General features: G+C 32.7%; 1 protein-coding gene across 3 annotated transcripts in view; it reads left to right on the top strand.

Annotated features, from left to right (window-relative positions):
* The window catches only part of Skel (DM13 and DOMON_DOH domain-containing protein skeletor), a 62665-nt gene that overhangs the window by 13943 nt on the left and 34207 nt on the right, over positions 1–14515 (top strand). For all 3 annotated transcript variants that reach the window (XR_012409008.1, XM_073960520.1, XM_073960518.1), the window contains exons 3-4: positions 11058–11207; positions 11283–11633. Coding sequence is in view for 2 of the 3 variants with exons in the window: in XM_073960520.1 (XP_073816621.1) it covers positions 11058–11207; positions 11283–11633 (501 nt within the window). In the remaining variant the exon portion in view is untranslated. The remainder of the gene's footprint in view (positions 1–11057; positions 11208–11282; positions 11634–14515) is intronic.

Here is a 14515-nt window from a genome sequence, read left to right as displayed (position 1 = left end):
ATTTAAGTTGACATTTTTAGGGTTTTTTTAGGTTTTCACGATTTTGCTTATAAACCGCAAGTCCTATCGAAATGGGACTAAAAAAATGTTGTAGCTAAGAAATTCTCTATAAGATTAGCCTTTATGATGTTTTTGTAGGTTTTACCGTTTTTGAGATATAGAAGTTTAAATTAGGGCAATGGACTGACTGTATCGCCTCCTTATAAAACAATGTCATGAAGGGTGCGCCTTAACTAACTTTTAATGAAAACCGCTTAGACAGGGAAGTTTTTGCGGAATCTGAAACAGCAATGGTCATAGATGACAAAAATCCAAAAACAAGAAAAAATCGCTGGAGGGATTTTTAAATAAATCGCGATGGAAATTCACATTTTTGGAGGTTTTCAAGGTTTTAGCGATTTTGCTTGGAAACCGTAAGTCCTATCGAAATGGGGCTACAGAAAATGTTGAAGCTGTGAAAATTATCTAGAGGATTGACAATTGCGACTTGTTTCTAGGTTTTACCATTTTTGAGATATAGAAGTTCAGGTCACATTTTTAGGTTTTTTTTGTTAGGTTTTTCATGATTTGGTGTTATAGAAAACGAACTAGAGAAAATCATATAGCTGTGAAAATTCTGTACAAGATTGGCTATCGTAATATTTTCCTACCATTTTTGAGATATCGACGCCTCCAAACAATAGTATGCTAAGTCGACTTAGCATGTTTTCAAGTTCTTTACATTTTTATATTTAACGTCCTTTAACTTAAATTCTGTCAAATTTTGGTAATAATCGGACAATCCGAACAGAAGTTATAAACAAATATTTACTTAGCATAGTACTGAAGGTCAAAGAAATTTCCAAACTTTTAGAGCTTGTCCTGCAAAACTCACTGTTCAGAATTAGCAAACTATTATTTGGAGGTGTCGAACGTCCTTTAACTTAAATTCTGTCAAATTTTGGTAATGATCGGTCAATCCGAACAGAAGTTATAAACAAATATTGACTTAGCATAGTACTGAAGTTCAAAAAAATTTCCACACTTTGAGAGCTTCTCCTGCAAAACTCACTTTTTAGACTTAGGGTCATTATTACATGTGTTCTTTTACTATTTGATGAATTTGAAAATGCAAAATAAACTAATTTGGAGGCATTAAAAAGATAAATTTCACATTGAATGTTAATGACTTGAAGCTCCTCCTTGAAATTCAATCATCACTTTTAAATTTAAGTTAACCGGAACGCTATAAATCTGTTCGGTAAATCCAAACTATAACAAAAGAAGACTTATAATAATGGGGGTTAGCATACTATTATTTGGAGGTGTCGATATATAAGTTTATGTTGGGAAATTGCAGTCATGACATTGTCCTAATTTGAACTTCTATATCTCAATAATGGTAAAAACTACGAAGATATCATGAATGTCAATCTTGTAGAGAATTTTCATAGCTACAACACTTTCGTTAGCCCCATTTCGATACGATCTGCGGTTTCGAAGCAAAATCGTGAAAACCTAAAAAACCCTTAAAAATATCAACTTGAATCGCGATTTATTTATAAAGCGCTCCGGCGATTTTTTGTTTTTATTTTATTTTTCTCATCTATGAACATTGCAGTTTCAGAATCCGCAAAAACTTCCCAGGTGTAAGCACCTTCCATTTAAATGTGTTTCAAGAGCACCGTGCCCTTTTTTACTTGTTTTTGTTCGCCGACGTTATACGTTGAACTCACAACTCTCGGTTTTGTAGTCGAACACACCTGTTTCGTGCCACCGAAATCATTGCTTAGTAATTAGTACGAGTCCTAACCACTATTAATTCGTACACAGAGCATATTTCAACAATGTGTTGTTAAAGAATGTATTTTAGGGCGACCAAAAAAAAACATTTTTTTCTATTTTGAAGCTCCTACCTCCTAAATTTGTTTCCATTCGACCCAAAACCCTTATATATGAAATTGTACGGCGATTGGTTAACGTTAACCCGTGTCGAACGAGCAATCTTTGTTTACATAGTAATTTGCATGGGGCCAAAGGTGCATCGTCACCAAAATTGTCTAAAGCCCGAAAGTATGGTCCAATCGACGAAAAAAATTTACCAGTTCATTGTTGTGCGTAAAAAACGATTTCTCAATAAATAAAATCGGTTAACGATAACCCTTGCCCCTGACCACACATTATTTTTCATAGTATTTTGTATGGGGGCCGAAGGCGAATTTTCTGAAAATCGATCTACAGGCCACAATTACTACATTATTGTGGATAAAAAACGAATCCTACAAAACTGTATGAAAATCTATCCTCTTTAGACATATATTTGATGTTATTTAAAATTCATGTTAAATAGTGAAATAAGTATGTAATTAAAAAAATTAAGTAACAGTGTTTTATTTATAAATGCACTTAAAAGTAGAAAATAATTTTGATGATGGAATCTCTCAAATAAAACGCTTGCATTTAAATTAAAACTTGTGATAATATTGAACGGCAAGCGTTTTATTTGAGAGATTCCATCATTAAAATTATTTTCTACTTTTAAGTGCATTTATAAATAAAACACTGTTACTTAATTTTTTTAATTACATACTTATTTTCTAGTTTTTAGTGCATTTAAAAATAGAACACTGAAACTTATTAATTTTATAATTAATTTTATTTTATTTTTTTTTTTTTTTTTGTAAATACATTTTTTTAAGATTTTCAATTTTATTTGTATATACTTGAGATTATAAATGATATTTAATGATGGTGTCCATATAGCGGTACCACCCGATTTAAGTTGTTTTGAGGATTTAGTCTTCGAGTTCCCAGTTGTACAGAAACGTCCCCACCAAAATTGTGTACATGGGTCAGATTTTGAAATAAGTATTTATTTTTTGACCGTTTGTGTGCTTTTGGGTGTGGATGTGTGTAGTAGTGAACAAGTTAGGCTGAATGTGGAAAAGGCAAGTTGAGAAGGGGAAGTTCGGAGAAGGTTGTTTGGAAGTTCGGAGGGGGGTGGAAGTTCCTAACATCCACCTTCATAACACCACCCCTTCGAACAACCTCCACCGATCTTCCGAACAACCTCATCCAAACTTCCGAAAAATCTCCTCCGGACAACCTCATCCGAACTTTCAAACAAACTCCTCGGAACTTCCGAACAACATTCACTTTAACTCCTAACAACTTACACCGAACCACCGAAAAACCACCGCCGAACTACCTCCTCCGAGCTTTCCCCTCTCAACATGCTCTTTCAATTTTCAACGGAACCCCATAACCAATTTAGGCCGAAAATGTAGATACAAACTTTAAAATGCCTGAAATTGGTTGGTACCATTTATAGGGGCTATATCAAAACCTGGACCTATGTCCACAATTTTTGGTGGAGAAGTTGGGAACTCGAAATCAAAGTTACAGCCATTTCGGACCAAAAATTAAGACAAAAACACTTGAAATCGGGTGGAGCCGTAATATGGAGGCTATACCAACACCTGGACCTATGTCACAATTTTTGGTGGAGAAATTTCTGTACCACTGGGATCTCCAAATGGCAAGTTACACGCAATTCGGTATAAAAATGAAGATAAAATCCATAAAACACTTGAAATCGGGCGGTACCGCTATATGGGGGCTATACCAAAACCTGGACCTATGTCCATAATTTTTAATGGGTACGTTTCTGTACCTAGTTGTCAAAAAGCAGCCAATACGCGCTTAAAATGACGATAAAATACCTTAAATCGAGTGGTACCGCTGGATAGGAGCTGCAGGAAAAAATGGACCAATATTGATTTTGGTTTCATATTCACGTATTGTCATCTAAATCTGAAAAGTGTGCAAAGTTTTACTTCGATTGGTCAACTGCAACCGCTTTAAAAATCAGTTACCAGATTTGAAAAGGGGGTTAAGTTAGACACCGTAAAAACACTGTAAGAATGGTCCAATATTGGTTTTGATTTCATATTCATGTATTGTCATCCAATTCTGAAATGTGTGCAAATTTTAAGTTCGATTGGTCAACTGCAACTGTGTGAAAAATTAGTTACCAGATTTGAAAAGCAAATTAGATAAAACACTGTAAAACAGTGTAAAAATGGACCAATATTGGTTTTGATTTCATATTCGTGTATTGTCTTCCAAATCTGAGAAGTGTGCAAAGTTTTAGTTCGATTGGTCAACTGCAACCGTGTTAAAAATGAGTTACCAGATTTGAACTAAACACACACCAAGGCAAGTTAAATAAAACACTGTAAAAATACCTGGTGTACGAATTAATAGTGGTTGGGGCTCGTAATATACATGAGTAATTTTGGCTTTATACACATGTCAACTTGCATATAGCCATAATACTTTGCTGCTACGACGTTCTATCGTACTTGTGGCAAGGTGGTAATATCGCTGTTGCAGTTTAGGACTACATTCCCTTCTCAATAAATTAGGCGGATAAGTAAAAGCCGTCAACATTGGGCCGCTTAATTCGTTCTTCATGAGAGGGCTACTAATGCTATGCGTCAGTCCAAATTTTGTATCCTTCTGGCAAACTATCAATAGTCGAACTAACATTGATTTAATATTCGTAAATTGTGAATCGGTTAAAATCTTGCAGAAATACAAGGTCTCTAACCACAAAAAGCAATGCTCGCATTCAAATCTGAAAAGTAATTCATGTTTTATCTTGTTACTCCAATTGGCAATGCAATTCACATTTAGTTTTATTTTTTCCATTTAATTTTAATACAATTTCTGTGTCACTGTGTTAGGGACAAACTTTTAAATTTCAAGTTCCATTTTGTAGACATGCCATAAACATAAAGCGCACATGTGCAATTTTTATTTCAAGGTAAAGGCTAATTTTAATTTATTGCAATGACTTGTGCATGTCTCCCTCCCACTGCGGCCAGTTATCTTGGCATGGCAAACTTTTCAATTGGTGGGAGTTGTTTGAATGAATTGGATATGCTGTCCAGTTTATGGTTCGTTGAATACGTTTATAATTATTAATTACTTGGTAATGGTAAACATGATTTACTATCGATTCGAATGTCTTTGCGGTGGGGTGGGAAGGTGAATGCATGTTTATGTCTCTTTTATTGCAGTATTTTGTTTTATTTCTTTTTATTTTATTTATTATTATGGTTTTTGTTTAGCAAAATATCAATTCAATTGAAATTAACAAATTTGTTTGCAATCAAGAAAAAGGTTTAAATGAGTATGCAGTTTTTTTTTTGTTTCATTCATATTACTACATTAATTATTATAATATTTTTTATTTGACGGGTGAATATATCAACGCCCCTTGTTTTAACTACAATTTAAATGGCTTTGTTGAAATTATTCCTGTCATGCAGCTGCTGCTTTGCTTGTTAAGAAAGATGGAAAAGAATAAAGTTTGCTGTTTTTCTCAGCTTTTTATATCCCAACAAAATCAAACAAAAACAAATTGTCGAAGTGGACTGTCGAAAGATAATTAAAAAAGTATAATCATTGTCAAAAACTTTTAAGAAAAGATTTAATTACTAAATTATTAATAAAAGTGTTAATAATTTATTGCGCTTTGAATATATTTGTATGTGAATGAGGCATTAGAATTTTGTTTTGGCCATAGTTAACTGACGAAATTCATGTCGAAAAGTGGCGTTAAAACGTCTACCGAAAACACTTGAGGTTTTCCAGATTTTTTCGAATTTCTTATTCGCACAATATGGTATACATCTTGGGGAACAAATTGAAGCCTTCGGCTAGACATTGAGACTTCCATACATGGATCGACCATGGAATTTTTGGGCCTTTATCTTGACAATTGCGGACTCTCAATAAATGTTGGCATTTGCAAATAAATTTGATATGTATGCTGGAAATTAGCCAATTAATGAATTCGGCTGGAAAATCTGACTATAATCTTCCAATCTCAAAAACCACTATAAAAACCATCCAAGTTTATTGTTGTCCAAAAGATTTTTAAACAAGTAAAAAAGTGTCAGTCGGCTTTGCCGACAGATATATATTCTCAACCAATGCGAAGTGAAACTTTCACCTACGGACAGATCGAATGTATTTAAGGTCTCTTCAGAATTTTGTGGCCCTTTTTGGACATTTGAACTTGCCGACAAAAATGAAGATTAGGATTTAACTGCACTTAGACACAAATGTTGAACTTTTGTGGGGGATGTACCCTTAGGGAGGACCGATGTGGTCCATTTTAAAAGTTCAAACTAAATTTTGACAAAATATTAGGAGATCCAAAGTTTGGACCAAATTGGTTGCCCCATTCATGTGATATCGTCCTAGCATTTTAGTGAAATTTTTTAAATATTGTGGAGAAGTACCGGAATTTGTGGAACGGTATGGCCCCTTGAAACTGTGTTTGGATACAATATGACGAAGACCAAACGTTGGTCCAACGTTCGAGAGTTTTCGATTGAACAGTTCGAGAGTTTTCGTGCTCTCCGACCGCCACATATGGTGGCATAGGGGTTTCTTTTTACACTTTTCGGGCTGTTTTCCCAAGAAATATGGACTTGCCCCTGAAAACAATCTTTAAAAAATCCACGTAGCCTTTGTGAAGTTCAAACAATCTTTAAAAAATCCACGTTGCCTTTGGGTAGTTCAAAAAATCTTTAAAATATCCACGTTTAACTTGAAAAAAATCCTCCTTTATTGTTGTCTTTGATTTAAAAAACACCTTTTTGTTTTCTTGTGTTATTCAAACAATCTTTAAAAAATCCATTTTTGTTGTCTTTGGGATGTCCAAAAAATCTTAAAAAATTCAAGTTTTTTTGTTGTCTTTGGTTTGTTAAAAAATCCACGTTTACTGTTGTGCAAAAATCCATTTTTATTGCTGTCTTTGGGTTCCCCAAAAAATCGTCAAAGATGCCGCGTTAATTGTTGTCTTTGGTTTATCCAAAAATCCACGTTTTTTGTTGTCTCTGGGTCGTTCAAAATTAAAAAATTAAATTAAAAATTCATGGTTGCCTTTGGGTTGTCCAAAAAATCTTTAAAAAATCCAATTTGGCTTTGAGTTGTCCAAAATTTGTTTATCAAAAAATCATTAAAAAAATCTACTTTTGTGTTGTCTTTGTTTAAAACACCCTTAAAATTGTTGTTGCCTTTAGGTTGTTCAAAAATCTCTAAAAACTCCTTGTTCATTGTTGCCTTTATGTTGTCCAAAAAATCTTTAAATAAACTTTGATTTTGTTGCCCAAAAGACTTTAAAAAATCCAGGGTTATCGTTGTCTGTTGTTATTCAAAAGTCTTTAAAAAATCTACGCTTATCGTTATATTTAAAAAATCCATGTTTATTGTTGGTTTTGGTTATCCAAAAAATCTTAAACAAGTAAAAAAAGTATCAGTCGGCTTGGCCGACAGATATATACCCTCAGCCTGTGTATATTGAAACAATTGTTTCCCAAAAAACGTACGTATGGACGTTGATTAGATTAAAGAGCAGAAGTTTTGCGGAGGAAGTACTTAAAGGAATGGATCGACATTGACCATTATGGAAGTCGATCTCCAGCCGCTACATACGGTGCCATAGGGGCGTTATACTCCCTTCGGGCTGTTTGCTTAAAAAGTGTGGAGTTGCCCCTGAAAAGACTTTTACCATTATAATTGAGGCAACGAATGCAAATTGCTTCAACAAAAAAGTTACCGTACGAACAATTTTCCGGACATTTTTGAAATTTTGTGGGGGAGGTACCTGAAGGAGTGGACCGATATGGCTTATCTTCGAACTTAAACTATGTTTGGACAAAATATTACTAAGTCCAAATTTTGGACCCAATCAGCAGATCCGTTCGAGAGTTATCTTGCGCTCCAACCACTTCACACGGTGTCATAGGATTTTTGTGAAACTTTCAGGCTATTTTATCAGGAAGTTTGGACTTGCCCCTGATGAAACTTGTATCGTCGTATGGGGGGCAGTGAATGCAAGATGCTAAAAAAAAATCAAAGCGATTCGAGAGCAGGTCCTAAACTGAACTTATCCGACATGTGGGAGGTACCCGAATGGTCTACTCCTTCGAGTCCATGTTGGAACCTCATCTAAATCTGGTACATATTTCACGATGGGCAAAGTATGAACCAAATCGGTTACCCCCTTCAAGAGTTATCGTGCGCACAAATGTTCCGAACATTTTCGAAGTTTTGTGGGGGAGCTACCGGAAGGAGTGGACCGATATAGCCCATCTTCGAACTTAAACTAAGTTTGGGCAAAATATTACGAAAGTCAAAATTTGAACCAAATCGGATCATCCGTTCGAGAGTTATCGTGCGCTCCAGCCAGCATGACAGACAGACGGACGGACATGGCTAGATCAACTCCAAAATTGTCTGAAACACATTTCGTCCAAACATACTTGGGGTCTAAAACCATTATTTCGATGAGGCACATTTTCATCGTATCAAAGTGTATATACCCTCTTTAGCCTAAAGGCTGAGGGTATAAAAATCCACGTTTAATTTTGTCTTTTGTTTATCCAAAAAATCCTCGTTTGTTGTTGTTTTTGGGTTGCTCAAAAAAATCTTAGAAAATCCACTTTTATTAATGTCTTTGGGTTTGCAAAAAAAAACTTTAAAAAATCCACGTTTATTATTGTCTTTGGGTTGTCCATAAAATCTTTAAAAATCCACTTTTATTGTTGTCTTTGGGTTTGTTAAAAAATCTACGTTTTTTATTGTCTTTGGGTTGTCCATAAAATCTTTAAAAAATCCACTTTTTTGTTGTCTTTTGGTTTGTTAAAAATCTTTAAAAAATCCACGTTTATTATTGCCTTTGGGTTGTCCATAAAATCTTTAAGTAAATCCTTGTTTCTTATCTGAAAAATCTTTAAAAATTCATTTTTATTGTTGTCCAAAAATGATTGTCGAAGTATGGAGTATTCCCCCATTGGCTTAACTTCATCACTTTCCTCTTTGCAGAGAAAAATGTTTACAAAACGCACTGACAGCTTGCAAAATTTACTGAACGCTACCTATATCATGATTTCATCCCGGCGGATGAATTATCAATTGGCTTTTCAGTTTTTGAAATGATGATTTTTTAGTGAAAACCTGAACTCTTTAAGCATCGAGTAATCTCATGTTAATGAGAATGATGCTCACTTTTCGGCTTTCCCAAAAAAAAAAAAAAAAAAAACACCAGAACAAAATATTTACAAGCTGACAGCACGATTCAACTAAGAAATCATCGATTTCTGTTAAGTTGAAATAACATCAGCACAGTTACCTGTGAGTATGTTGTTGGAATTTTATTTACAAAATTCCGTTTTGCGCATGCCTTCGCTGTTTTTTGTTTGTTCTGTTTTAGTTGAAGATTCAATCATATGATTGTCTAAGTCTGGAGTATTCGCCCATTGGCTTGACTTCATCATTTTCCTCTTTGCAGAGAAAAATGTTTACAAAACGCACTGACAGCTTGCAAAATTTACTGATCTCTACCAATATAATGATTTCATCCCGGCGAAGGGAATTATCAATTGGCTTTTGTTCTGGTGTTTTTTTGGGAAAGCCGAAAAGTGAGCATCATTCTCATTAACATGAGAATACTCGATGCTTAAAGAGTTCAGGTTTTCAAAAAAAATCATCATTTCAAAAACTGAAAAGCCAATTGATAATTCCCTTCGCCGGGATGAAATCATGATATTGGTAGCGATCAGTAAATTTTGCAAGCTGTCAGTCCGTTTTGTAAACATTTTTCTCTGCAAAGAGGAAAGTGATGAAATTGTCCAAAAATCTTTTGAAAAATCTGAGTTTATTGTTGTCTTTGGGTTTTCCAAAAAAAATCTTAAAAAATCCCATTTATTGTTGTCCAAAAAATCTTAAAAATCGCATTTAATGATGTCCTAAAAATCTTTAAAAAATAGTCATTTATTTTTGGCCAAAAATCTTTAAAAATAATTATTTATTGTTGTTCAAAAAATTTAAAAAAAAATCTACGTTTACTGTTGTCGACAAAATCTTTAAAAAATCTGAATTTATTGTTCTCCAAAAAGACTTAAAAGAAATCCACTTTTATTGTTGTTTAGAAAATCTTAAAAAATCCTAAGAAATTTATGTCCATTGTTGTCTAAAAATCTTTAATTAATTTAATCAATTCACTTTTACTGTTGTCCAAATAACCAAAAAAAAAAATCACTTGTTGGTGTCCATAAAGTCTACTTTTTTGTTGGAAAAAAATCTTTAAAAATTCCCATTTATTATAGTCTCAAAAATCATTAAAAACTACCCATTTATTGTTGGCCAAAAAAGCTTTAAAAAGTTCCCATTGTGGTCCACAAATATTTAAAATATCACGGTTAGTGTTGTCCAAAAATCTTTAAAAATTAACGCTTAATGTTGTCCAAAAAATTTATTTTTGTAAAAAATTTTGTTGTAAAAAAAATATTTATAAAATCCACGTTTATTGTTGTCCAAGAAAATCTTTAAAAATTCCTCGTAAATTAGTGTTTGTTCAAAAAGCCCTTAAAAATCTAAGTTTATTGTTGCAAATTTTGTATAAGCATACCTAATTAACGCCAAAAAATAATTTATTCACAAACCACATTTATTCTTATAAAACCCCCTAGTTCTTTATTTTGTTTATAGGTCAAGAGCTATTTATTATTGATTGATGATATTTTTAATATTAGAGAATGTATGATTTATGACCAACCAATAAATTTTAAACGTTTCAACAAAACTCAAACACTCTACAAAATAAAATAAAAGTTCTTACTATTTTCGGGAGGTTCTTGAAAAAAAAAAACATGATGAGAAAAATTAAACAATAAAAATCATCAACAAATTTCAATTGCTACTGCGGTGATTAATAAGAAATATTAACTGGAATACGCCACACGAGTTTATGGAAACAATTAAAAAAATACAAGTTTCAGTCTTAAGTCTTTTGTTTTCCTAGCCATGCGTCCGTCCAACACTATTGTGGAAACACATTTAAATTTTAATGACGCTAAATTTTGGTTGATAGCTTTGCAAATGTGTGTGTGTTTTTATTTAAATTTCAATAGACTTGAATATTTTTACGTTCTATATTTTGTAAACAAATGATGTTGATGTTAATCTCTTCTTGTTTTTTTTATAATTCCAATTCACAGTGGTCTCATACACACATGCCTCATTTCCATATTATGGCACAAAAATTGGCGCATTAAAGCGATTACATCATGGCGTTTCCGGTGATGTCTATGCCGTAGATTCCAGAACAATATTTGTGAAAAAATTCAATTATGATGGTGAAGCACCAGGTAAGTCCAATGAACAAAGAAATAGCAAAACAAAGAGTAGCTAATAATTTTTGTTTTTGCTTTGTTTCTTTTTAGCTGCCTATTTTTATGTGGGTAGTACCGGTAAGCCAAGTGCTGCTGGTGGTACTCGCCTTAGAGATGAACGTGGTGCTACCGCTTCGCTAACAAAACGTTACCGCAACAAGGACATAACCCTCACTTTGCCTGAGGGTATTTCTCTGAAAGACATTAAATGGTTCTCCGTTTGGTGTGATGAATTTGCCGTGAACTTTGGTGATGTTACCATACCCAATAATTTAGATTTCCCACGACCACAAAAACTTACCGGTCTTTCTGGTGTCCATGGTGTTAAGTCGGATCCTATTGTTGTTGTGGATGCCCAAACATTGTTGGTGCCCAATTTCAGTTATGATGGTGAAGCTCCTGGTAAGTTGATGGAGAAACATAAAAGAGAATCCGTCCACAAAAAATCTTTAAAAAATCCACGTTTACTGTTGCCTTTGTTTAGTTCAAAAAATCTTTAAAAAAATCCAGGTTTATTATTGCCTTTGGGTTGTCTTCAAAATCTTTAAAAAATCCAAGTTTCTTGTTGCCTTTGTTTAGTTCAAAAATCTTTAAAAAATCCAGGTTTATTGTTGGTTTTGTTTAGTTCAAAAAATCTTTAAAAAATCCACGTTTATTGTTGCCTTTGTTTAGTTCAAAAAATCTTTAAAAAATCCAGGTTTATTGTTGGTTTTGTTTAGTTCAAAAAATCTTTAAAAAACCACGTTTATTGTTGCCTTTGTTTAGTTCAAAAAATCTTTAAAAAATCCACGTTTAATGTTGCCTTTGTTTAGTTCAAAAAATCTTTAAAAAATTCACGTTTAATGTTGCCTTCCCAGCAAAAAGTTTGCCCCCAAAGAGGCAGTTAAATGATATGTACAAGTGATCTGGAAGTGCATCAAATTATGCATTTTCACTCATGATTTTTACAAGAGCGTGACTACTGAAAGAGGCACTCCATTGCACTGCATTTTAACTGAACCTCTGGCACTGCATTTTAACTGACCCTTTGGCACTGCATTTTAACTGACCCTTTGGCATTGCATTTTAACTAACCCTTTGGGGTAGAATAGGATGCAGTCCAAAGCACGTGTTTTTGTGCAAGCCATTACAAAATATCCCAGAACAAATAAAATGCATTAATTATTTGTGGAGAACAAAAATATTAAGAACTTTATTACATTAACACAAATTATGAAAATTCTCCATTGAATTCAATCGCAAACATGCGTGTTTCCTCCACTCTCTATTTAATCCAAGCTGAATTGTTTATGCTTCATCTGATATTTGGGTTTGAGTTTGTCTTGCCATCACCAGTTAAGATTTCGACATGTACTCCAACAGCACTCCATTGGGAAATTTTCTTCTCGTGAGTTACCGGAAAAATGTTCACAAATTAAATATTTTGTAGTTTGTATTAGCAAATTTTTGGAAATTTTAACACGCTTATCTCTTTTTGTAAAATGTATACCGCTGTCTGTAGAGATGTACACACTGATTTTTGAACTTGTAGGGATCTCTAACAACTGCTAATAAAATGTAACGAACGGAGTGCCTTTTTCACGACTCCGTTTGGACTGCATCCGGATGCTGTTAAATTGTGAGGAATTGGAGTGCCTTTTTCACGACTCCGTTGAGTTCAAAAAATCTTTAAAAAATCCACGTTTATTGTTGCCTTTGTTTAGTTCAAAAAATCTTTAAAAAATCCAGGTTTATTGTTGCCTTTGTTTAGTTCAAAAAATCTTTAAAAAATCCAGGTTTATTGTTGGATTTGTTTAGTTCAAAAAATCTTTAAAAAATCCACGTTTATTGTTGCCTTTGTTTAGTTCAAAAAATCATTAAAAAAATCCACGTTTATTGTTGCCTTTGTTTAGTTCAAAAAATCATTAAAAGAATCCATGTTTATTGTTGCCTTTGTTTAGTTCAAAAAATCTTTCAAAAATCCACGTTTATTGTTGCCTTTGTTTAGTTCAAAAAATCTTTAAAAAATCCACGTTTATTGTTGCCTTTGTTTAGTTCAAAAAATCATTAAAAAAATCCACGTTTATTGTTGCCTTTGTTTAGTTCAAAAAATCTTTAAAAAATCCACGTTTATTGTTGCCTTTGTTTAGTTCAAAAAATCATTAAAAAAATCCACGTTTATTGTTGCCTTTGTTTAGTTCAAAAAATCTTTAAAAAATCCACGTTTATTGTTGCCTTTTTTTAGTTCAAAAAATCATTAAAAAAAATCCACGTTTATTGTTGCCTTTGTTTAGTTCAAAAAATCTTTAAAAAATCCACGTTTATTGTTGCCTTTGTTTAGTTCAAAAAATCATTAAAAAAATCCACGTTTATTGTTGCCTTTGTTTAGTTCAAAAAATCATTAAAAGAATCCACGTTTATTGTTGCCTTTAAAAAATCTTTAAAAAATCCACGTTTATTGTTGCCTTTAAAAAATCTTTAAAAAACCACGTTTATTGTTGCCTTTGTTTAGTTCAAAAAATCCTTAAAAAATCCACGTTTATTGTTGCCTTTGCTTAGTTCAAAAAATCTTTAAAAAATCCACGTTTATTGTTGCCTTTGTTTAGTTCAAAAAATCTTTAAAAAATCCACGTTTATTGTTGCCTTTGTTTAGTTCAAAAAATCCTTAAAAAATCCACGTTTATTGTTGCCTTTGCTTAGTTCAAAAAATCTTTAAAAAATCCAGGTTTATTGTTGCCTTTGTTAAGTTCAAAAAATCTTTAAAAAACCACGTTTATTGTTGCCTTTGTTTAGTTCAAAAAATCTTTAAAAAATCCCCGTTTATTGTTGCCTTTGTTTTGTTCAAAAAATCTTTAAAAAATCCACGTTTATTGTTGCCTTTGTTTAGTTGAAAATATCATTAAAAAATCCACGTTTATTGTTGCCTTTGTTTAGTTCAAAAAATCATTAAAAAATCCACGTTTATTGTTGCCTTTGTTTAGTTCAAAAAAATCTTAAAAAAACCACGTTTATTGTTGCCTTTGTTTAGTTAAAAAAATCTTGAAAAAATCCACGTTTATTGATGCCTTTGTTTAGTTCAAAAAACCTTTAAAAAAATCCACGTTTATTGTTGCCTTTGTTTTGTTCAAAAAATCTTTAAAAAATCCACGTTTATTGTTGCCTTTGTTTGGTTAAAAAAATCTTTAAAACATCCACGCTTATTGTTGCCTTTGTTTAGTTCAAAAAAATCTTTAAAAAAATCCACGTCTATTGTTGCCTTTGTTTAGTTCAAAAAATCTTTAAAAAAATCCACATTTATTGTTGCC

The sequence above is a fragment of the Musca autumnalis genome, unplaced genomic scaffold, assembly GCF_047663935.1.
Source record: "Musca autumnalis isolate F117 unplaced genomic scaffold, ASM4766393v1 scaffold_1, whole genome shotgun sequence".
In the NCBI taxonomy this organism is placed as follows: Eukaryota; Metazoa; Arthropoda; class Insecta; order Diptera; family Muscidae; genus Musca; species Musca autumnalis.
The sequence above is the reverse complement of the archived record's forward strand: the minus strand, read 5'-3'. Positions and strand labels throughout refer to the sequence as shown.